Source organism: Leucoraja erinacea, chromosome 22 (genome assembly GCF_028641065.1).
Source record: "Leucoraja erinacea ecotype New England chromosome 22, Leri_hhj_1, whole genome shotgun sequence".
NCBI lineage: Eukaryota > Metazoa > Chordata > Chondrichthyes > Rajiformes > Rajidae > Leucoraja > Leucoraja erinaceus.
This window is the reverse complement of record NC_073398.1, coordinates 14,528,198-14,552,596: the sequence shown is the minus strand read 5'-3', so window position 1 is coordinate 14,552,596 and position 24,399 is coordinate 14,528,198. Positions and strand designations below refer to the sequence as shown.

At 41.8% G+C, this 24,399-nt stretch overlaps 1 protein-coding gene across 12 annotated transcripts in view; it reads left to right on the top strand.

Annotated features, from left to right (window-relative positions):
• The window catches only part of anks1b (ankyrin repeat and sterile alpha motif domain containing 1B), a 646,306-nt gene that overhangs the window by 513,049 nt on the left and 108,858 nt on the right, over positions 1–24,399 (top strand). For 10 of the 12 annotated variants that reach the window (XM_055652964.1, XM_055652967.1, XM_055652963.1 and 7 more), the window contains 3 exons: positions 11,795–12,459; positions 17,416–17,488; positions 21,881–21,987. In XM_055652964.1, the coding sequence (XP_055508939.1) occupies positions 11,795–12,459; positions 17,416–17,488; positions 21,881–21,987 (845 nt within the window). Of the gene's footprint in view, positions 1–11,794; positions 12,460–17,415; positions 17,489–21,510; positions 21,988–24,399 lie in introns of those variants that run through there. The other 2 variants (XM_055652974.1, XM_055652975.1) reach the window with 2 other exon arrangements.

Here is a 24,399-nt window from a genome sequence, read left to right as displayed (position 1 = left end):
ATAGCCTGATGGCTGTGGGGAAGAGACTGTTCCTGAACCTGGATGTTACAATCTTCAGGCTCCTGTACCTTCTTCCTGATGGCAGTGGTGAGATAAGTGTGTAGCCAGGATGGTGTGGGTCCTTGATGATTTTGGCTGCCTTTTTGAGGCAACGACTACGATAGATCCCTTCAACGATGGGGAGGTCAAAGCCGGTGATGGACTGGGCAGTGGTCAGAACTTTTTGTAGTCTTTTTCTCTCCTGGACGTTCAAGTTGCCGAACCAGGCCACGATGTAACCAGTCAGAATGCTCTCTACCATGCACCTGTGATTGCATCGGTGTGCTGGGTCCAGGAAAGATCTTCTGATATATGCACGCCCAGGAATTTTACGTTTTTGACCCTCTCCACCATAAACCAATTGATATAAACAGGATTGTAGGTCCTCATCCTTCCCCTACTAAAGTCCACAATCAGTTCCTTGGTCTTACTGATGTTGAGAGCCAGGTTGTTGTGCTGGCACCATTTGGTCAGTCAGTTGATCTCACTTCTATACTCTGACTCGTCCCCATCTGTGATTCATGCAATCACAGTGGTGTCATTGGCGATCTTGATGATGGAGTTCGCATTATGGTCGGCTACGCAGTCATGGGTATAGAGTGAGTAAAGCAGGGGGCTGAGCACGCAGCCTTGAGCTGCTCCCAAACTATTTGTTACTGAGGATGAAGTGGTTCCTCCAATTCGAACAGACAGTGGTCTGTGGATGAGGAATTCGAGGATCCAATTGCAGAGGGATGCGCAGAGGCCCCGTTCCGTGAGCTTGGTAACCAGCTTGGAAGGGATGATGGTATTAAACACCAAGCTGTAGTCTATAATCAACAGCCTGACGTAGGTGTTTTTATTGTCCAAGTGGTCCAGTGCGGAGTGGAGAGTGAGTGAAATTGCATCTACCGTTGACCTGTTGTGGCGGTTTGCGAACTGTAGTTGGTTGAGGTTCTTGTCGAGGTAGGAGTTGATGTGCACCATAACCAACCTCTCAAAGCACTTCATCACCACAGATGTTAGTGCCACTGGTCGACAGTCATTGAGGCACGTCACCTTACTCTTCTTGGGCACCGGTATTATTGATGCCCTCTTAAAGCAGGTGGGAACCCTGAGACCTCAGTGAGAGGTTGAAACTCTCTGCAAAAACTCCCACCAGTTGGGCTGCACAGGTCTTGAGAACTCGACCGGGTATACCATCAGATCCAGGAGCTTTCCGAGGGTTCACCCCCCTGAAGGATCTTCAGACGTCGGCCTCTGTGACTATGACTGTACACCGTCAGGGCAATTAGGGGCTCGGGAAGGCACATCAGTGTTCACCCTATCGAACTGTGCGTAGAACGCTTTGAGCTCATCAGGGAGTGACGCTACGCTGTCATTTGAGCTGCCTCTTGATTTTGCCTTGTACGAGGTGATGGCATTCAAGCCCTGCCATAGTTGCCGAACATCCATCTCATCCTCCAGCTTAGAGCAGAGATCCCTTTTGGCCTTTTTGATGGTCTTACCAAGGTCGTATCTGGACTTCTTATAGACCTCTGCATTACCAGACCCGAATGCCAGGGATCCGGACCAGAAGAATGCAGATCTCATGGTTCATCCAAGGCTTCTGGTTAGGTTTTCATTGGAACACAGTCCTCCACACATTTCCTTATGAAGTCTGTAACGACTGTGGCGTCTTCATTCAGGTCCATTGCAGAGTCCCTTAACATTGCCCAGTCTACAGACTCCAAGCAGTCCTGCAGTTGCTCCCCCCCCTCCCAACCAGCTCTGTACAGTCCTCACCTCTGGGGGTGCTTTCTTCAGTTGCTGCCTGTATGCAGGAAGAAGCAGCACCGCTGAATGATCGGATTTTCCAAAGTGAGGGTGAGGGATAGAGCTATTAGAGCAATTAGAAGATGGTCACTGAGTATTCCTTTTGTATTAAGACCATAAGCATCTTATTTATGAATGTGCTCAGAGAAACTCTTCTATCAGAGCTAATGGGATTATAGACTCCCTGCAGCTCATATTCTTGCACTACATTCTAAATTGACTGATTAAACATGAATTGTCAGCCCAAGGGTATGGAGAAATGACTTTTACTGCCGCAGCTTTAGTTGATTGACAAATCTCTCCCATTTTAATGAATAATTTTCCATCAAAGTGGGGAAACCTCACCTATTCTGCCAGGTTGAAGTATTTGCCTCGGATCAAATTGCAGCCCATAATCCTGGAGCTGCAATGTCAATGTTCAACTGCTTCACCAGATATTTATTCAGTGAACCCTTTGGAGCCAACTGACGGGGACTCATTTTGCAAGTGAACATTTCATAAACATTGTAAATTCGCTCGCTGAGTTCACACATATGAGGTAGTGGACGGAGGGACTGAGTGAATGTTGGCAGGAGAGGGTAGAGAGTTAATGTGGCAGTGAAGAATGCCAAGCTTTGGCACAGGTGGGCAGAGACCATTATGAAATATAATCGTTACATTTATTGCACATGGCATTACCGAGATCAAGCCTGCTGGAAATAGTTTCTTAAGTGATGATAGCTTTTAAAAGCCATAGTTTAATTGCTCCAGTGATATTTTTCTCCTTGTTTCGTTGTAATCTTTTTTGCTAATGTCCTCCTTTCTTTACTTTTGATCGCTACGGGTATCTAAATGTCACCGTATAATGTTCTGAGGTTCAGCTTCAATTTATCAGGTACATATACATTGCATGAATCAGGTAAAGCAGTGGATTCAAGATGACAGCAACAAGTGCTGCTATTTTGTCCACCAGCTGTTCGATTGGCTAGCTTACCTTCATATTTCATATTTGTTGCTTAGTTAGCTACCTACAGTTAGTCTTTAAAAGCTTCCCAATGCTCGAGATTCCCACTAATCTTTGACATATTATATGCCTTCTCTATTGCTTTTATGCTATCGTTGACCTCTCGCGATCTCTCCACTATGTCCCGTTTGTACCACAAGCTGTCAAAGTTGCCCCGCTGGCTACAGGCAATGGGACGGGTATATTCCAAATAAGTAGTAACCTTCTGAAAGCAAAAGGTATCCCTTGGTGCGGATATTCTGCAGGGGCCACGTGCACCAGGCAAGGGTCAAACTGTGAGAGATAATAATGTTACACGGATATCACGGGATGGGCTGGATACAGAGATTTTCCCTGGCTGCCAGATTCCACTCGAGGGCAAAGCATCAAATAAATGACCTATGTCAGCTCCTAAATTTACTCGATGACCATTTAACCATCAAGGGCTTGCATCTTTTTAATGCCTAGTGAAATTTGCTCCCAGTGATATTATATTTTTTGCTGTATCCAAGAAGTAGCTTTAAAGCCATTGTTATTTTGGTGCTCTCCTTCCACAGATGCCGCCTGACTCTCTGAGTGTGGACACGGTGGGCCGTAGGGCCTGTTTCCTTGCTGTGTTTCTAAACTAAACTAATCTGGCAATGTCTCTTATTTAATCTTGTATTTATACTATTAACAGATGGTGCTTGCATGCAAAATTAGGCCATCCTTCTGTGACACATTATTCTAAACATTTCTTCCAACTTTTCAATATCAAACACAATAATGTCTACTTTGTAACACAACTAATCAAAATATTCTTCTATCCTGTTTAATGTTAGGCTGCACCTCTTATGATCTATTTTGCAATATCCTATTAAAGTGCCCTCCAAGGACTCTGAGCATTTTAGCAATTTAGCTACTGAAGTTAGAAGTTCTTCCCAATGCACCATGTGGCATTGAGATGCTCTGGATTACTTTGGTCTCCATTAGATCAGCGACCAAACATAGACTAGGCGACCATTTTGCCAAACTCTTGCACTATCTCTATCTATCTATCTATCGCCTGTTGGATATCCTGTTGTCAATCATTTTAACTCCCCTTCCCACTCCCATACTGCCTTTTCAGTCATTGGTCTCTTCCATTGTGAGGCCAGATGCAAACTGGAGGAACAGTACCCTTATAATCCCCCTCTCATTCCTGTGCTCTCCCCACCCAAACCCCAGTGTGAACCCATTTCACCAGCATCCCACCTCTCTTTCCACATACCACCCACCCATCCTCCATCCCCTGTCCCCTTGCACCAATATCCCCATGTGTCAATCCTCTTTTTTTAATCCAACATGCGTTTGTCTCCTTTTCATCACTAGCCTTTGTTACTTACTTCACCCATCTACCAATCACCCCCCAACCACCTAACACTTGCCAGGCTTGTCTGCCCCGCCATCTTTTTTCCAGCCCCCCCCCCCCCCGCCTCACCACTACAATGTCTGAAGAAGGGACCTGACCTGAAATGTCATCTATCCATTCCCTTCTGAGATGCTGCCTGACCCCCTGAATTACGCCAATACTTTGTGTGTTGCTCGAGATTACAGCATCTTCAGTTCCTTGTATCTCTGGACTAGTTGAGTTGAAATTAGGTGATGCATCAGCTCCATCTTATTGTTTTGTAAAACTGAAGCTGTTCTTTCAATAAGCTTTTGTTTAGAAGGAACACATTTACAGAATGATATTCATGTTTACATTGTATACAGTTGGTTTACCACTCATTAAATTTGTCTGCTTCAGAATAATGATGCACCTTGAGTTACCAGATAATTATTCCCATCACTGGCTTGCTGGAAAATAAAATATTTGAAACATGCAAATCTGTGAATTGGAGGATAGACATAAATGAAAGGAAATATTTACTTTTTAGATAAATGGACAGCACCCAGATTATAGTCACCCATGCTAACTGCTGTACCATTGCTACGTGAATCCCCAATTTCCTGCTTGATGCAATCCTCAACCTCCCTACTGCTGCTTTGTGGTCTGTATATGACTCATGCATTTTCTGCCCGTGGCTATTTCGCAGTTCTACCCATACCGATTCTACAACATCCAAGCTAATGTCTCTCCTTGCTATTGCATTGATCTCCTCTTTAATCAGCAATGCCATCTCACCTCCTCTTCCTTTCTGTTTATCCTTCCTGAATAGCAAATACCCCTGCATGTTTCGCTCCCAGCCTTGGTCACCCTGGAGCCATGTCTCCGTAATTCCAACCATATCTTATTTCTTAACTACTAACTGCACATTCAATTCATCCACCTTATTACAAAAGCTCCTCGCAGTAAGCCACAAAGCTTTCAAGTTTGTTTTTCTTATGGCTTGAACCCATCCTGCCATTCTGTAAGAACATGGCAGAACTTTTATCATCCCCCCTCTAAACAAGCATTTCTTGATTCCCCTAACATTAAAAAAAATCTATTAATTTCTGTCTTGAATATACCGAACGACTGAGCTTTCATAAACCTCTTTGGATTGAGAATTCCAAAGATTCACTTCCTGTAGGAATATATTTTATTTCTGTACAAATGACTGACCTTTATCTTGAGAGTGTGAGCCCTTCATACTCTGACCAGAGAAAGTATCAACTTTGGATCTGCCTTGTCAGGCCCAACAGAACTTTTTAGGTTTCAGTGAGATAATTCTTCCCGATTTGGAGAGTATAGGCCTAATTTGCTTAATTTGTTCTTGTCTGACAATCCCACCATCCCCAGTAATTAGCCTGAGGAACATGGGAAAGATGCCCTTCAGTAATGACAATGAAAGTGTTTTTTCAGGCAAATATGCTTTTTTTGTCATATTTTGTTATGCTCTTGCAGATCAAAGACTGACAGATATATCAGATGTTACCAGCAGCACTAGAACAAAGTAGTTGCTAATCTCATTTATATACATGTTATGCTCTTATTTTTGTTAAAATGTTCTCTCTTTAAATTCTTCGGTCCTATTTTTAAAGTTGAACACATAAATTTATAGCAATTCCATATTTGTTGCTTCAGTTTTAACCTCGCAAATGATTGATAAGGAAAGTCTACAGTCTATAAAAAGGGACAACATTACTGCCATATTTTTATAGTGCCTAATTTAATAAATTCACCATGTCTGCTTGTGAAGTCCATCAATTGCCTGCTGAATGCTACTTTGAATGATATTAGAACGATCCAACCAGAAAGAACACAATGATCAAGTGCTTTGAAAGTTGAATATGATCATCATCTAACGACAGAGAGAAACCACGATATAAATATGGAAGCAGATTATCTCTCAGTAGATGTAGAGTTCCCCAAATGATTGTAACATTATCAATTGTTCACCTCATAAATCATCTTGTACTTCTGTTCCATCTTCTCTATGATATTGGGCTGAATCATTTGAGTCAATGGCTGGCAATTACTGCCAGCATGTATATTTTATTCAGATTAGAAGGCAGGGCATGTGCCATTCAGCAAACGTTATAAATCTTTGTGTGTCCCATGATATCTAAAACACCTTCCTCCTTAATACTGACCTTATCCAAGTACTCCTCCCTCATGATCTTCCATGTCCTGTTTCCTGGCGACTATAGATGAGGTATTCAATAAAGATCTTACTCACTACATCGTGTATAGACCCTTCCTCTGACATAATTGTAAAATTGTGTACAGTTCTTGTCTTCTTGTGAAGGGCAGGCTGCTCCAATTCGATTACTGGGATGGTGGGTTTGTTGTACAAGGGGAGATTTGGCAGAACAAACCTCTATTATTTTGAGTTTCATAGATTGAAAGGTAATTTCATTAAAACATACAACATTCTTTCAGGGCTAGCAAGAGGTGATATTTCCCCAAGCTGAGGTCCAAAACCAGGGGTCACAACCTGAGAAAAACAGTTTGGCCATTTAAGACCGAGATGAGAAGAAATGTGTTCACCTAGAGCACACTGAATCGTTAGTGGGATTCGCGTGCCTGCTTAAAGGATTAATTTCCATTTTCCAGAGTTTCACCCACTTACTATCCTTAATGATATCTTCTAAATTCTTGGCTGTCAGAGAAAGGGCCGGGAGTATTTGGGATACAAAACAGTATTGAAATGGGTCTTGGCAGTATTTAAATTTGTCCCTTCATTTAAGTCATTGTTTTGGATTATAAATACCTTGAAACTCATCAGTGACCTGTCAAATCATCGACAAACAACAAACTACCCAATATGAAAATGGCTCATTTATTTTTACTTTTCTTTCTCGGTCTGTTAACCAAATATTCACCTCTATCCCCTTGACTACAACCCTGAGCCAAATATATTGCCAACAACTTCCATTCCCCAAATGTTTGAGACCCAAATGACCAAGCGATGTCGTCCATCATGAATTACAGTAATTAAAAATGGTATTGAGTTTAAGGTAAAAGTAAATCAAGTTGTTAAGACGCAGTAAAGCTAAAGATCAGGCACCAGCATGACAAGGACAATGGAATCAATGTAAACTAGTGAGAAATGTATCAGGATGCAAGGTAAAGGTATGTAAATATTATTTTTAAATGTGACAGGAATGTGGGTCTTTTGTGCAAAATATATAATGGGGAAAAAGGAAATGGCAATGGGATTGAAACACATATTTTGTGGCTGATTTCGCAGAAGAGGACACAAGAAACTGCCCAAAAATCGTGTAGATTTAAGCTTAAGTGCAAATTAGGAATTGAAAGAAATAAATATTAATAAAGAATTACTACTAGAGACGTTAATGAACCTGAAAACGAATACTGTAAATCCCAAGAGCCTGACGATCTACATCCCAGTGTTTTAGAAGGAACTGCAGATGCTGGAAAATCGAAGGTAGACAAAAATGCTGGAGAAACTCAGCGGGCGAGGCAGCATCTATGGAGCGAAAAAGATAGGCAACGTTTCGGATCTAAACCCTTCTTGAGACTGATGTGAGGGTGGGGGGGGGGGGGGGGGGGGGTGGCAGGAAAAGGTGGAGCCAGTGGGCTGAGGGAGAGCTGAGAAGGGGAGGAGAAAGTAGGGACTACCTGAAATTATGTTCATACTGCTGGGGTGCAAACTGCCCAAGCGAAATATGAGGTGCTGCTCCTCCAATTTACGGTGGTCCTCATTCTGGCTATGGAGGAGGCCCAGGCCAGAAAGGTCGGATTTTGGAATGGGAGGGGGAGTTGAAGTGCTGAGCCACCGGGAGATCAGGTTGGTTATTGTGAACTGAGCGGAGGTGTTGGGTGAAGTGATCGCCAAGCCTACGCTTGGTCTCACCGATGTAGAGCAACTGTCATCTAGAGCAGCAGATGCAATAGATGAGGTTACATCTATACATCTCAGCATGTTTATAAGATAGCAAAGATAGTAGATGCTCTCATTTATCATCTTGCAGCATTGTATAGATTCTGGAATGGTTCCTAAAGATTGGTGATTAACAAACATAGCCCACAATTTAAGAATGGAGGGAAAGATGAAACAGCAATGTACTGACCTGGTTGTATCAGCAATAGGGTAAATGCTGGATTTATAATAAACGATGTGATGTCAAGACATTTAGAAAATAGCATGATTGAGTAAAGTCAATGTAGGTTTATAACATTGAACTCGTATTTGACGAATCTATTTGAAGTCTATGATGATCTCAACCCTCACCAACTTCTACAGAGGCACCATAGAAAGCATCACAGCTTGGTTTGGGAACAGCTCCATCCAAGACCACAAAACATTGCAGCAAATCTGGACTCAGTCCAGACCATCACACAAACCAACCTCCCCCTGTTGACTCAATTTTTACCTTGCGTTGCATCGGTAAGGCCAGCAGCGTAATCAAGGATGAGTCACACCCTGGCCACACCCTCCTCTCTGCTCTCCCATCGGGCAAAAGGCATAGAAGTGTGAAAATGCACACCTCCAGATTCTTTCCATCTGTTATCAGGCAACTGTACCATCCTTCCGCAACCAGGGAGCAGCCCAGAATTACTGTCGGACTATTTTTGATAGGACTTTACTGGCTTTACCTTGCACTAAACGTTATTCCCTTATCGTGCATTTGTACACTGTGAATGGCTCGATTGTAATCACATATTGTCTTTCCGCTGGCTGGTTAACTAGCAACAAAAGGTTTTCACTGTACATTGGTACATGTGACAATAAACTAAATTGCACTGAACTGATTGTAGCCCAGATGAAGGGGAACTAATGGATATGGTATGTTTATAGGTTTGGCTGCCTTTCAGCAAATCCCACATAGGTAGTTGGTGAACTAGTCTAAAGCAAGTGGAATTTGGGGTGCTCCGTAAGCATACACTCAGAGCCAGTTCAATGATAGAAAGCAAAAAGTAGTAATGGGCCTTCCTTAGGCTAACAGGCTGTGATTCATTGGGTATCACTGTGATTAATACCTGGATCCTACCTATTCACAAATAACATCAACAATTTGGCTGAGGCAACCATGTGTAATGGTTTCAGTTTTGATAATGACATGATACAAAGTGGGAATGTGAGTAGAAATACAAATGCTAAGAGGCTCAACTGCACATAGACAAGCTATGAGAATGGACGACACAGCAATTGCAGTAGAATGAGGAGAAATGTAAAATCATTCACCAGTGCAAAATACAGGAAAGTGCAACATTTAATTGGGACGTGTTGATGATCAAAGAGACCTGGAGGTACAAGTCATTGAAAGCAGGCAATTAGGTAATTAAATGGTACATTGGCCTTTTTTGTGAGAGAATTGCAGTATAAAAGTAAAGATATCTTGCTACAATTATATAGTACTTTAGTGTGATCACAACTGGAGTTCAGTGAAGATTCACCAGACTGGTTTCTGGAATTGGGGCACGTAATATGAGATCAAATAAACCAAGCCTTTCTTCTCTACAATTTAGATGAATGATAGGTGAGCTCATGGAAACATACAACATTCTTCGAGGGCTTGACTGGTTAGATTTGGGATAGATGTTTTCCCTGGGTAAGGAGTCTAGTACTAGAGTGTTATGTAAGCCAAGAAGGATTGTGGTAAATCTTTTGAATTCTGCTTTCAAAAGAGATCAATATATTTATGTATTTGTAAGGAACCCAGGGATACAAGGATAGTGCAGGAAGGTGATCAGCCATGATCTTGTTGGCTGAAGGGGCCGAGTGGCCTGTTCTTGTTTTTACATTATACCCAAAACATCTCCACCATCAAATTATAAAAGTCAGCGCAAAATCCATTTCTCCAGCGGAGCTTACAGTCAAATCTATACACTTCTGTTTTATTATCCATTACCACATGTCTATTTGTAAAATAACTTGAGGCATTTCTTTGCAATTGTCAATAAAAAAATGCAATTTTTAAAAATTTATATGTTGGGTGTTAGAATTGTACAGAGCATAAAAGGCCTGCCCCACTAGGGCGTCATTTGCGCGTCATTTATGCGACAGGCCGTGACTGTTGCACGAAAATCGTCTAGCAGTCGTGTGCCAAGTGCTCTTGAGGGCCCTGCTTCTTTTGGGAGCCATTTGCGATGTCGTTCGTACTTAGTCTGATCTCCATGGCCAGGATTTTCCCAGTGAAGATCAAAGATGCTATGGTGAAAGATTTTCAAAACTACGCGCGCTTTATACCCCTGTGGTCACGTGGTGCGGCAGTCAAATGACGCGGGTGGCGCATGGTTATCGAAATTGACCGACGGTGATGCATAATAAATTAGCATAGGCTACATTCATGTGTCACCATGCGTAACCATGCATCACCACGCGCTACACGTATGCCGTCAGTACGTCAGCGTACGCATCAGTACGCCAGCGTGTGCAAGGGATACGTCACGCAGGTGGCACGTGAGGATTTTGAGCCTCACAAAATCCTGGGGCACCGTGCATTACCGCGCATCACTGCATACGTCACTACGCCTCACCACGCGCCATGACGCGCCAACCAATTTTTAGGATGTCGCGTAAATGATGCGCAATTGACGCCCAAGTGGGACAGGCCCTTAAGAGTTTCTGAAGGGTAATACATCCTATTTTCTGTATAAGCCAAAATAAAGTGATAAACCCTGATGTACTCAGTTCACTGAGAATATAAGGGTTTAAGTTTGTTTCAATATGAGCTGGTGTTCGTCTCTGAAAGTTGCCATTTGCAATTAGATCAAATAAATTATATTAGGACACAGTTTGGATTATGCAGGCAAATATTGATTGATTCAGTTTTGGTATAATCATTATTTTATTTGTTTTTGCTTTTTTATATTAACACCTCATAGATACATCTTGATCCAGTTCTCAATGACCAGATTGTGTCTCTAAAGCATGAGATGCATGATTTTTTCCCCTTGATTTATCTCATTTAAACATGTTGGAACAAAATTTAAAACATTTCTGTGTTATAAATGCAATATGCTTGGGGAAATTTTTCAGTAATATGGAACTTTACAAAGCTTGGTTTTAGAAATCCTTCATTTAAAGTTAGATACTTACTGGAATCTCAGCCTTAGTGTGGCTACTGGACAGCTGCAGCAATTGGTGTTAACCCTCACCATAGATGCTGTTGGTGGAGTTTGCACTTTCTTCCTGTGACTGCTCGACTTCTTTTGGGTGTTCCAATTTCTTCCCACCTGAATCCTGCCAGAGGAATTGCGGAGAGATAGGGGAGTGGGTGCATGAGCGGTGGAATGTATGGCCACGTGAAAGGGGATATATTTCCAGAGAAATACTGTAAGTGGGAGAAAAGGCCTAATAGGGATACTGTGAGAGTTATCTTAGACCCAGTGGACTGAATGGCCTTATAAGGTGTGAGGAAATATGAGAAAAATGATCACTATCAGTTGCATGGGTGTAGATTATGCCAAATCACGCTTACAGTAGAATGGTAAAGAGAATGGTAAAATGCTCTTTATTTTATTTCAGAAGAAAACCTACTTCCACTTTAATTAAATGCAATTATCATTTAATCATGTTCTGTATACGAATTAAAATTACTGACATCTTATCCTGTCTTTGCCAGAGGAGAATCTTTACCAGCGGGAAGCCTCTGCGGAAGAAGAACTCCACGATGGACACATCCCTAAACAATTTGTAGGTTTATTACATGGTTCTTCCCCAGCTTGTGAATCTCCAGAGAATCCTTATCATCTGTACACTAAAACGCAGAGGGAGTTCACCAGTGACAACACCTTGAGAATCAAAGAATCAGCCCAGGAGCCAGATTTAATTAAAACAGATTCACTGCAATGTACAGATGAAACAAACGAGGCACAAGTGTTGCATGATGACGGTGATGCATCAATATTAGACAACGAAGGCAAACCTCAAGTTGTCTATAAGACAATTTTCCATACAAAAGTGAACCAGAGTGACAGTGACACTTTTGTCAGCACCAGAACTTTTCGGAAAGACGATCCCTGGATAAGCAACATTGGAGAGAAGCTTGGCTTTGAAGATAGAGCATGCACTTTAGGACGGGTAAGATCAGGAACAAAGACTATTCTTGAACTACAGTTAGCCAGAAACATTTCAAAGTCGGACTCCAATCTTATTACTTGCTCACCTATTGAAGAAGAAACGAGAAACACACGCTGTGAGTCTGTGTCAAACTACTTTAAGGAAACCAAACAATGCACCGGAAAATGTTTGGAAAGAACACCTTCGTTCACAGCTGAATGGGAAGAGGTAAGAGTCAAAGTACCATCTTTTCCAAATGTATTTTTGATTGAGCTTCCAAGAATGCACAGAGTTTAATTTGTGACAAATATGAAATTAATAAACCAATACAAAAATAAAATTATTAATTAGAATAGAGAGTGCAGTCTAGTTCTTTGTAGCAGATCATAGAATAAATAAATAGAACAAAGTGCTGGAGGGACTCAGTGGGTCAGGCAGCATCTGTGGAGAGAATGGACAATCAGCATTTCAGCTTGGGGCCCTTTTCAGACTGATTGCATAAGGGGGGAAAATGGTGGAAAAGAGAGGTGGGGATGGGACAAAACCTGGCTTTGATAGGTGGATATTGAGTGGAAAGCCTTATCTTGGCAGCAGATGCCACGGTGACACAGAAATTGTGAGCAAGGAATGGCATCTTAGGGTGGTGGGAAATGTAGTCAAAGTGAGACACAGATTCACGTACACCTCTTTCAAACTCGTGTACTGCATTCAATGCTCCCAATGTGACTTCCTGCACATCGGTGAGACCAAGGATAGATGAGGTGACCATTTTGCCAAACACTTGTGCTCTGTCCACCAAGGCCTGTTGGAACTCCTGCTTAGTAACCATTTCAAATCCCCTTCCCATTCCGACCTTTCTGTAATTGGCCTCCTCCATTGCCAGAGTGAGGCCACATGCCAACGAGAAGAACTGCACCTCATATTACACTCGGCTAGCTTACAACTGTGGTAGCCATTTAGCCAACATTGAATTCTCCAACCCACCTCCCCAGCAGTACTCAAACTAATTTATCCCATTATCTCTAACCACCCCCACCCATTCACACTGCTCCTTCCCCATCCTTCATATGCTCATCTCTTATCACTGAATCACATTTATTTTTATACCCCCTCCCCTTTCCCCTTGCACCCATATCTGACAATACATTTCACTCCTCATCTATCCTTACCGAACACACTTTCAGTAAACTGGTCCAGTGCTTACTAAATAAACAGTGCTTGCTCGTTTATTATTGATGCCTTTATCATGCTGTATAAACCAGCTTGATAGAATAATTAATCTATGATTTTTAGAGGCACCTTTACATTTGGAATGTAATGAAGAAAAACCTAACAGAATCTCCCACAGATTGTTAGTCTTAGTTTACCCGGGAATTTAACCCCCCAAAAAATCAAAATTCTTCTTCTTCTTTGGTATATTTAATATTTTTACTTCTTTGTTAAATTTTAAACGTGTTTGTGAGTGAGTGCATTCTGGGCTGAATGTCCCCAACATCCCCCCGCCTCAGACCCAAATGTCACTGTATCCTGGTACTTGTTTTCTTATCCACTGACTGTGTGTTTTTTATCGGAAATCAGGTTGGTCAAAGTCAGAAGTTCATGTGGTACAGTCATTCCACTCACATCATCTGATTTATGTTTTAATGAAGTGGGGGTGTGGGTTGTGGAGGTTCCATCGCTGTTCCCAAAGAAGAGAGATGAATCGCTCCACGCCGTATCTGCTCCTGTGGCAGATGAAGGTGCTCATGCGTTGTAACTCTCTGCTCACACAGGGCAACACTCTGCTGATGTGCGTTATCTCCATCTCTATTGCCAGCAGCTCGTGGCTGTTGTGCAGCGATCCTTTGCTCCTGACTTGTGACTCAGTCGCCCGTCTGCCCACAGGCTGCATATGGATGAGGCATTGAATTTGCTTGTGCCCCCTCTCCTGTGTGATGGTGTCTCTCCTATTCCTCAATGTTTTTGTCCAGACAGAGATGAAAGACATTGAGTAACCCTTTCATTTCCAACGAGGTTTGATCAGTGTGGCAGTTACAGGTGGTTTAACACCATTGTTAAGGTGAGTGAATGGGTCTACATGTTGGAGTGAAGAGGACCACAGGCAGCTCGTGAGTAGCATTCGCTGATAAAGGCACACGCTGCTCATGTGTGGAATCTTCCTGCACAACAAGGACATCAAGCTGCTCTCTGGTGGCTTATTGCTGTTCCTTTGATGCTTCAAGCTGCTTCCATCCGGCAGAAACCAGAGGTGAGAGAGCAGATTTCTGCAGCTCTCAGCAAGGATCAGACTTCATGAGGCCTCCACATCCGCAATCAGTCGCTCTCTTGCAAATAAGTACATGCCGGCTCCAGCACGAAGATCATGCGCCCCTGGCTTCTTCCAGCCTCCTGTCAAAGGCTGGAAATGCACTGCTCCGTGCTTCTTGTCATTGGATGCCCTTGCTGAGATAGGTTTGACAGCTCACTCATTATCTCACTGTGTATCTGCATCAGTCTGTCATGAAAGCATCCTAATTGTGGGCCTCATACAAGTTCTCGCAGCCTGCGGGGATGTGTGGACCTCCTTCCAACAACTCATGCACCAAAGTCTGCGTAACCCTTGCCAGACTTCAGCTCACTACTTCGCTTGTGACATCTACGTCCAACAATACGTGTTCATCCCTGGGATAACAGTCTCCAGGACGGTGCTTTCAAGTGTCAGCTGCAATGAAATACTGTGAACCTCCTCATCATCAGAATTATCCGCCTCCAGTATCTTTTCTAGTTTCTTCTGTGAGTGGCCCGTAACCAAAAGTTGAAAGAAACTTGCTGCACTTGCAAGGTTTGTCCAAAATGTTTTTATAAGGGGGTTCAGGGGTTATGGGGAGAAGGCAGGAGAATGGGATTGAAAGGGAAAGATAGATCAGCCATGTTTGAATGGCGGAGTAGACTTGATGTGCCGAATGGCCTGGTTCTGTTCCTATAACTTATGAAAGACTCTGCAGCATAGCAAATGGCAATAGGATGTCCACTGATGACAAAATCAAGACGGATGTAATATTCATAATGCAATGTGTAGGAAGGAACTGCAGATGCTGGTTTAAACCGAAGATATACACAAAATGCTGGAGTAAATCAGCGGGACAGGCAGCATCTCTCTCGAGAAGGAATGGGTGACGTTTCGGGTCGAGACCTTTCTTCAGAATGCAAAAGGATATCGACCCGAAACGTCACCCATTCCTTCTCTCCAGCGATGCTGTCTGTCCCACCGAGATACTCCAGCATTCAGAATGAAGTGTTGTTCATGAGCATGCTGGTTGATTGAAGAAAATCCCAGAGCTGGTTTGTGGCTCAGTAAAGGTCCTGTCCCACCAGCATGCGACTCCATGCGGCAAGCGCGACCTAACGTGGTCGCTTGAGCCGTACGACCTCGCGGGTCTGGTCCCACTTCGTTCGCGGAGCCGTATGGAGTTGTGCGGAGCTGGTCCCGACATCGCGCGGGCTCCGGAAAACTGACAGTGGTCAAAAATTCTGCGCGGCAACGGCCTGCCGGCCTGCAGCCACATTAAGGCCGTACGCACCGCCTCGACGGGCATACGCAACGTCTTGATGCCGTACACAGCGTCTTGATGCCGTACGTCACGCGTGAACTTCCCGCGGACTTCGCTCGAACTTCACGTCACTCACTCGACCTCCACGCGGCCCCCGCTTCTGGTTTGGTCGCGCTCGCCGCATGCAGTCGCATGCTCGTGGGACAAGCCCTGTACGGGGATCACTCGACCTCCACGCGGCCCCAGCTTCCGGTTTGGTCGCGCTCGTCGCATGCTCGTGGGACAGGCCCTTAACCCCTGCAGTGGGCAGACATAGTCTCCTATGTGTAGATAAGGTATTGACCTCGCTTCCCCCCCCCCCCTCTCCTGCCTGCAGGTCTTTCTTCTAATCTTCAATGTCTTTGTCCAGATAGAGATGAAAAACATTAACCCTTTCATATCCCACATTTGAAGCCTTACCTATGTGGCAGATGCAGGTGATTTGATACCATTGCTAAGATATACACATCTACATGTTGGAGTGAAGAAGGGTCCCCACCCAAAACGTCTCTCATCCTTTATCTCCAGCGATGCTGCCTGACCTGCTGAGTTACTCCGGCACTTTATGTCCATCTATGAGCAGTATTTCTGTTTGTTTCAAAATTCATCTTGAAATATCACATGCAATCATAAAAAAATATTTCTGCAACTGGTGACCACCTCCTGGCATGTTCTTCAATGGTGGCACTGGAAGACCTCCTGGATCTCCAGTACACAAGGCCCCGCTGCTGCATCACCAGACTGCTCGTGTTTCTCTGTGAAATTCACACAACTCTATTCCTCCCATGGCAGCCATAATATTTCCTGCCTGTCTGGGTGCCATGGTAAATGTGGCTTTAATGGCTGGCACACTTTTGTGATTGGAGCCACAACAATGTGTTTCCAACTGATCTAAATTGAGCGCTGCCCCATTTGAACCATGTTTTACTGCAAGATTCTGGGTGCAAACCACCATGGCATTTTTGGCCAATTTAAGAAGTGTCTGAGCTACATCCAATTAGGAATTGTACCGGCGACTGAATTGTCTTCAGTTGTTGCCGACAGGGTCGTAGCTTGTCGCGGGTGGACGTGGCTTGACTTCGGTTGTCGTAGGTTGTCACCTGTGTGGTCGTAGGTTGTCGTAGGTGTGGTCGTAGGTGGACATAAGTGGTCGGTAGCTTGCCGTAGCTTGACGTCGACTAGGTGGTAGGTTGGTGTAGACATTGTCGTAGACATTGTCATAGGGGGTCCAGTCGCCAGTTTCTCGGCGACCTGCTACGACTATGACAGTCACCAGCAGTCGCTGAAAAAATCGCCTGGGACAATGGGGAGAATGTTTCTTTATTTTTGATGTGACAGCTTATTGCAATCAGTAAACAATGGGAATTTAGTTCATTCTAAAGTCTACATTTTATATACAATTATCATATTTTAAGTCCAAATATAATTGCATTTCGGAGTCATTGAGTGCAGGGGTGTAACTATGACCAAGTCTGAGCTAACAGTTGTAATTGATCTCGTGGTGAGTTTAAGCAGAACAGGGGAGCACTGCCTTTGCTTTTGCAGGTGTGCAAAACACTGGAAAGGATGACCCTGTTTTTTTAGAGATTAATTGTTCTCATTATGCTCCTTGCAGATTGATAAAATCATGAGCTCCATTGGTGCTGGAATCAATACTGGTCTAAAAGGAAAGCAAATTGATGCTTCAGGTAAGGTGCAAAACCTACATCCACATTCAATTCATGATAAAAGGTACGAATAAGATTCTTCATGTCACTTGTTAGTGAGATGCTATTTAAAAAAGCCTTGCTAACTCAATTTAGTGAATGTGTTTTCTTCTTTGACTTCTATTAGCGTATGCTTTAGTTAGGAAGGGAATGGACAAATTAATTAGCGTCTGTATGAATTTGTCAAAGCAAAGTTGTGTTAATGTTTGTTTGTAAGATGGTTAAGGTTGGAGAGGCAAGTGCAGCAGATATGTGTATATAAACATCCAAAGGCTTTTGGCAAATGACCACATAATCGGCATTCAAACCAATAGGATTAAAAAATGTAAAGGGAAAATATAATGTACACATAAAATTGGTTTCAGGACTGAAAGCAGAGAATGATGATGAATGGTTAGTGATTGTTAGAAGGACCACTATATACATTAGTGTACATTTAAGACATAAAAGTCAGAAATGTGGTTAAAATCCTGTGATAAGGTGATGCTAGTGTGCATGTGCATATTATATATATATACCCTATTCCTATTCAATATTTAATATTTCTCTGCCATCTACATATATATATATATATAGATGGCAGAGAAATATAAAATAAGGTATTTGAATAGGAGGAATGAAGACAAGCAATATAAATGAAATGGAACTGATTTTTGGGGTGTGTCTGTACAGAAGGACCTGCAGATGGGGAGGGGGTGAATGCAGATATATTTTTGAAGATGACATAACAAGTTGGGAATGTTGTTAAAAAAGATTACAGGATCCTTGATTATATAAACAAAGTCATACAGTGCAACAGGAAACAAATTATATGGAACCTTTTTTTAAAAAAAAAAACTAGGTGTCAGCTTGAGAAAGTGTTAAATTCTGCGCACCTCACTTCTCAGAGGTATGGCCAGGACTTAAAAGAGGTGCAGAAGACATTTCTTAGAATAGAACCATGGACCAGGCACTTAATTCTCATGGAAACCCTGGAGAAACTGGGATTCTTCTTAGAAAAGTAAATGGTAATAGGAAAGTATTGAAGAGGTGTCTAAAATCAAGAACAGTTTTCCATGAGTAAATAATATAAAAGCTGTCTCCCATGAGAGAAGAGCCAGTAATCAAAAGAGACAGATTTAAGATAATTGGCAGAGATGGCAAGAGGATTTGTTTTTGCAGTGAGTTGTCATGGTCCTGAACACACTGCCTCGGGCACTGATTCACTTGTAACTTAAAAAAGGAATTTGATTAATATTTGAAGGGAAAATATTTACGATTATTTGGAAAGAGTAGGGAGTGGTACGTAATGAGATTGTTCTACTGAAGTGCCAGCATGGTGATCCAAATACTCACCCTCTGTGTTGTACGGCTGTACAATTAGTTGTTAATATCTGACACCAATAACCCACAACTGTCTTGCTTGTCATCGTACTTGTCATTGTTGACCCACACTGGTCCCTGGTATTAAACACATAAAATATTAAACTATTTCATGACTATAAATCTTTTTAACCATATCTTCATCGCCATGTTTAACCCTATAAACATCTCCTCAAACATTTGAACACAAACTTGATCAAGTTTTTTTTGAGGCGGTGATGAAGATGATCAATTAGGGTAGGGCACTGGATGATGTCTACATGGATAAAGTCCTGCATGGTAGGCTGATCCAGGAAATTAAGATACATGGGTTTCACTGTGATTTGGTCATATGGAGTCATAATGGGCTTATAGATGCGGTCATGCTTGTAGAAGACAGTGGGTTGTGATGGAAGGACGTTGTTCTGGCTGCAGTCTGTGACCAGTGGAGTTCCTAACGTGTCTGTGCTGGGGCCCCTGTTGTTTGTGATATGTATATACATGACTTGGACGGAAATGTAGATGGGTTAGTTAGTAAGTTTGCAGATTACAATAAAATTGCTGGTGTTGCAGACAATGAGGCAATATCCTGGGGGTTATAAATCAACTAATGAAAATGGTGGAGGAATGACATGGAAATTAATCCAAGCAAATGTGAGGTGTTGTACTTTGGGAGGTTGATTGTAAGGGGAAGGTATACTGTATGGTTGATGGCAAGACCCTTAACAACATTTTGTGTCGAGGGATCTTGGAGTCCAGGTACATTGCTCCCTGAAAGTGGCAACCCAAGTAGATAAAATGGTTAAAAAAAAATGGATATGGTATGCTTGCCATCATTGGTTAGGGCATTGAATATAATTGTCAGGAAGTCGTCATGCAGCTCTGTAAGACTGGTTAGGCTGCATTTGGAGTGTGAATAAACTAAACTATTGCGTACAGTTGTGGTCTCCCCATTACAGGAAGGATGTGGAGGCTTCGGACAGGGTGCAGAAGAGGTTTACCAGAATGCTGCTGGGATTAGGTGGCATTAGCCACACGGAGAGGTTGGACAAACTTAGATTATTTTTCCTGAAATGCCAAAGGTTGAGTGGAGGCCTGGTATGAGTAAATAAAATAATGAGAGGTATAGATAGGGTAGAAATCAACTTTTTTCCCAGGATTGAAATGTCAAAGAGTAGAGGGCAGAGGTTTAAGGTGAGAGGCAAAGTTTAAAGGAGATGTGCAGGACAAGGTTTTTACAGAAGAGAAGGTTGGTGCCTGGAATGCGCTGTCTCAACTGGCAGTGACGGCAGACATGACAGTGGTGTTTAAGACGTTTTAAGTTACCACATGGATACGGTATCCATGGTACAGTACCACATGGTACAGTACTACATGCAGAGAATGGAGGGATATGGATTATGTACAGGCAGATGCAATTAGTGTACCTTGGCATCATGTTTGCCACAGATATTGTGGGCTGAAGGGCCTGTTCCTGTGCTGTACCTTTCTATATATCTTAGGATTTTAAACTGGCATAGTGCATTTCAGTCTACCTTCCCACACATCATTGCTTTTTCACCAGTTTAAATTGACTGCCTCGCTAAACCTCTCACACTTTCCATCACCCTTTAATTTCTCAAAAAGTTGTACTTACCCTTCCTAATAGCACTTTCTCTCTGTTGGTATTGATTATCTTTCTATAACACCTGCAAGAAGTGTTAGTGAATGATTTTGTGCTTCAAAGGTGTAATGTGAAATGCAATTAATTGTAATTATGTGGCAAAGATGACTCTTCGTAATGTTGTTACCACGATATCGGGAAAATCTTCTTGCATGTCATAGTTGTTACAGCCCCTTCATTTACCTACTCGCCCAAAAATAAAATAATATCCCATTATCGATGAAATATAATCAGTTTGATATGTAGTTTGTGCTACGGCAAGGCAATGTGATGTAATAGTTAAAACAGAGGGCTTCAACAGCTAGATACAACTCTCCTCTCTGGTACTGAAAATTCATTTGTGAACACAGTATTAGTTTGAATTACCTGTTAGAATTCTTTCGGTGTAACTGAATGTGTTTTCTCATGTTAAATCCATAAAAAACATATGCATATGTTTGTCACTTTTGAAGTTCATTGGAAATGTAATACACTGTAACACTAGGTGAATATGATGTTGAGGCTTGCTATTTCAGTGATCCATGGAGGAGGAAGCAGGAGAATTTGCCATAAGCAGACAAAATAATTTTATACAGTTCTCTTTCCTGCATTTGTTTTAACTGAACTCATCATTCAAGGTTGGCGTATATATGTGTGTGTAGGAGGAAACAGCATCAGCATCTGCATCAGCAGCACATTTACAGATAGCAGACAAAGAAATCTAGGTTTCTGATGGCCTTTATAGAGACTGTGAGGTGTTGCCTGGGCTGGGCAATGAACAGGAGAAGGGGGGGAGCATGAAGCATGGTACAGCATACTGATGAGTGTGGGAGTACTTGATAAAAAGAATCCTAGCTGCTGGCAGAGCAGTGCTTACTGTGGAGAACTGCGACATTCACACGTTCAGGGACGAGTCTGCTCTTAATATTCTCTCTCTCTCTCTCTCTCTCTCTCTCTCTCTCTCTCTCTCTCTCTCTCTCTCTCTCTCTCTCTCTCTCTCTCTCTCTCTCTCTCTCTCTCTCTCTCTCTCTCTCTCTCTCTCTCTCTCTCTCTCTCTCTCTCTCTCTCTCTCTCCCTCTCATGTGTTCTTTAGACAGAGAGAGCAGTATATATATTTATAGAAGGAGAGACGCCTTGGCATGCTGGAACCACGTCTTGTTCTGATACCTGCTGGCTGTGAGAAGCATTCCAGCATTTAGTCAAGCTACGGAGAATAACATTGACAATACCAGAGTTGTGCACCATAAAAGCTGTCAAGCTGGCGGGCTCATTCGACAGTCATGTTCCGAGAAATGCGATGTGGCAATGCCACCTCTCAACCTCGGAATGCCCCTATTATCGGATTGATGGTATGTCACTGCTGAAGCGGCTTCCCCTTCAACCTCTTACAGGACCCAGAGTTGTATTTCAGACTGTGGGACGGTGGCTGGAGAGCATAGGACTACCCCAGTATGAGAACCACCTGCTGGCAAATGGATTTGACAACATCCAGTTCATGGTAAGCTACCTTCTGATTTAATTTTGCACGTGTACTGTTGATGTTTTCTCTAAACTGTGCTACTTCTTATCACCCTCTTCTCCTCATCCCATCACCCCTCCACAACCCCCCCCCCTCCCTGTTCTTCTTTTGTCTGTCCAACTATGTTATGACTTGCATCTGTTGTCCTGTTGCCTCAGCAACTGTGGTCCTGGGTGGACCATTGAAATTAATATTGTAAAGCTCTGAGATACCTTTCAGGAAGGATGGAAGGAAGCAGTAATCTAACTAATGTTAACCCTGAAGAATTTAGCCGTTTCCATTGCAAAGTGTGTGATAATGCCTTTGATCCAGATGCAAAATATTTGATTGGAACTTGTGACGTTTTAGTGTATGTAAGTGAGTGCTGGCACTATAACCACCCATTAGTTTTTATTCTTTATCCTTTCTTAAAGATGCTTTATTTTGAAATATATATGTGCCTGCCATAATTAAAGCCCTCCTAACTGGTGTGGAAGAGATGAAAATTAAAAGTTCTGTTGCCTGTACCTAACTTAAGAACACATTTGTATGAAAACTGTACATCACGAGATGTTCAATGGCCAAAGAATTTACATTTTAAAGATTGCTGCAATATTTTGAAATTAGATTCATGATTCTCTGCAAAACTATGTTTACATAAAATCAAACTTTGATGACTAAAAGCCGAATTTAATCATTAAAACACTATAATGAGGACAGTGTAGAAGTTACCTGTCGAGTCATAGAGATACACCTCCGTCTAAGTGCTTGCAAGGGACAGTAACTTCTCTTCCTGTTTCATAGAAGTCATTTTTGAAATGTATTTTCACTGTATACGGCTCACAGAAATATGTGATGATTTCAGCTAGAGAGAAAAGCAATTATTGTAGTTACTAGGAGACCTGCTATAATTAGCAATTTCTCGCAGAGAGTGTCAATCATTGAAAGAATGCCTACATTATAATCTTTCCATCCATGCCACACTATAACCAGGGTTGATTTTTAAAATGAATGTAGATAGATTGGATTGATACAGAATTGGTTTTCAATGTTGGTTTTCAAATTCATTTTAATTGATGAGCCAGAATGAGAATTCTACAGTATAATGATATCATTACAGAACAAGGGCATATGTTGCTGGTTCTTATAGAATGGCAGTTTATTTTTGTCAGGTGTCTACTTGGTGATATGGTAAATGTAAAATAGAATTTCTGGTGTTGTTACCAAGGCTTTAAAATCACACGTCAGGCCAGTAAAACACAGCTCCCATTCCTCAACAGTCATTACCTTGATGTAGCCAGAGGATTGAGTTAATTATATGTAGGGATGAACCAATAATGTAATACGTTGGTTTTGTATTATGTGGTTAAAATGCTGTAAGTAAATTGATGAGATTTCTGAAAATATGTTGCACATCAACAAAATATAATTGATTTTCAATGGCCATCCTGGCTGTTGATAACAATAATATTTGCCAATATTTCCATCATTATAGTAATTAATATATTCAAATGAGACAAGAATTTTTTAAACTGACTGAAATGAGCAGATTTGTCTCCATAAAGCAAATTATGTTACCCACACACATTTGAATTGAATTTCCTTAATAGATTTTTTTTAACAATATGATAATTATGATTAATTCCATAGCAAATCTGAAAACTCTTCAACTATAGTGGATGGGAATTATTCAGAATTATTTTATGAAGAATATCAAGAATTCTTACTCTAATGTCCGCATGTCCCGATATATTAACATGTAGTTATATCGTAGGCAATAAACATAGGAAAGAATTAATAAAATCATTGAATTGAAATAAGTGGAAACAAATCCCTTATCTTGACATTATTCTTGTGCTTGTTAACTTAATTACATTCTGAAAAAAAGATCATCAGGATTACACCAGCATTAACCGTACCTTCAGATTGATTTAGAAAAAAAATATTTGTATTTAATTCCACTTTGCTGCTTTGTGTGAACACTGTTTCTGATGATCTGTGTTCAACCCACCCACATGCATCATCATCTTACATCAATATATTGCAGGTGAGATAGTTTCATGGAGATAAATACTGACATTACACCCTTTGTCACACATAAAGCCACCCCCGTTCACACTGAAAAAGTTTACCTTGCAGCCCTGTTAATATCTCTTGAAAATGTCTCTAAGTGGACATTCATTAGCATTATAGACTATTTATTTTCCACAGATTAGGGCATTGGGGGCAATCTCCATGCCTTTGGAATCACAATGGTAAGATGCATTTATTTCCAAATTCTGTGAGGGGGGAAAAAACTTTTCTCATATTAGGTACTGTTGGATCTGGTGTATTTCTGACATTTGGTAGTACAACCAATTCCAAGTTTGTTATTTATTTTATATCCTAATGTAATCAACAGAAATAAGATCA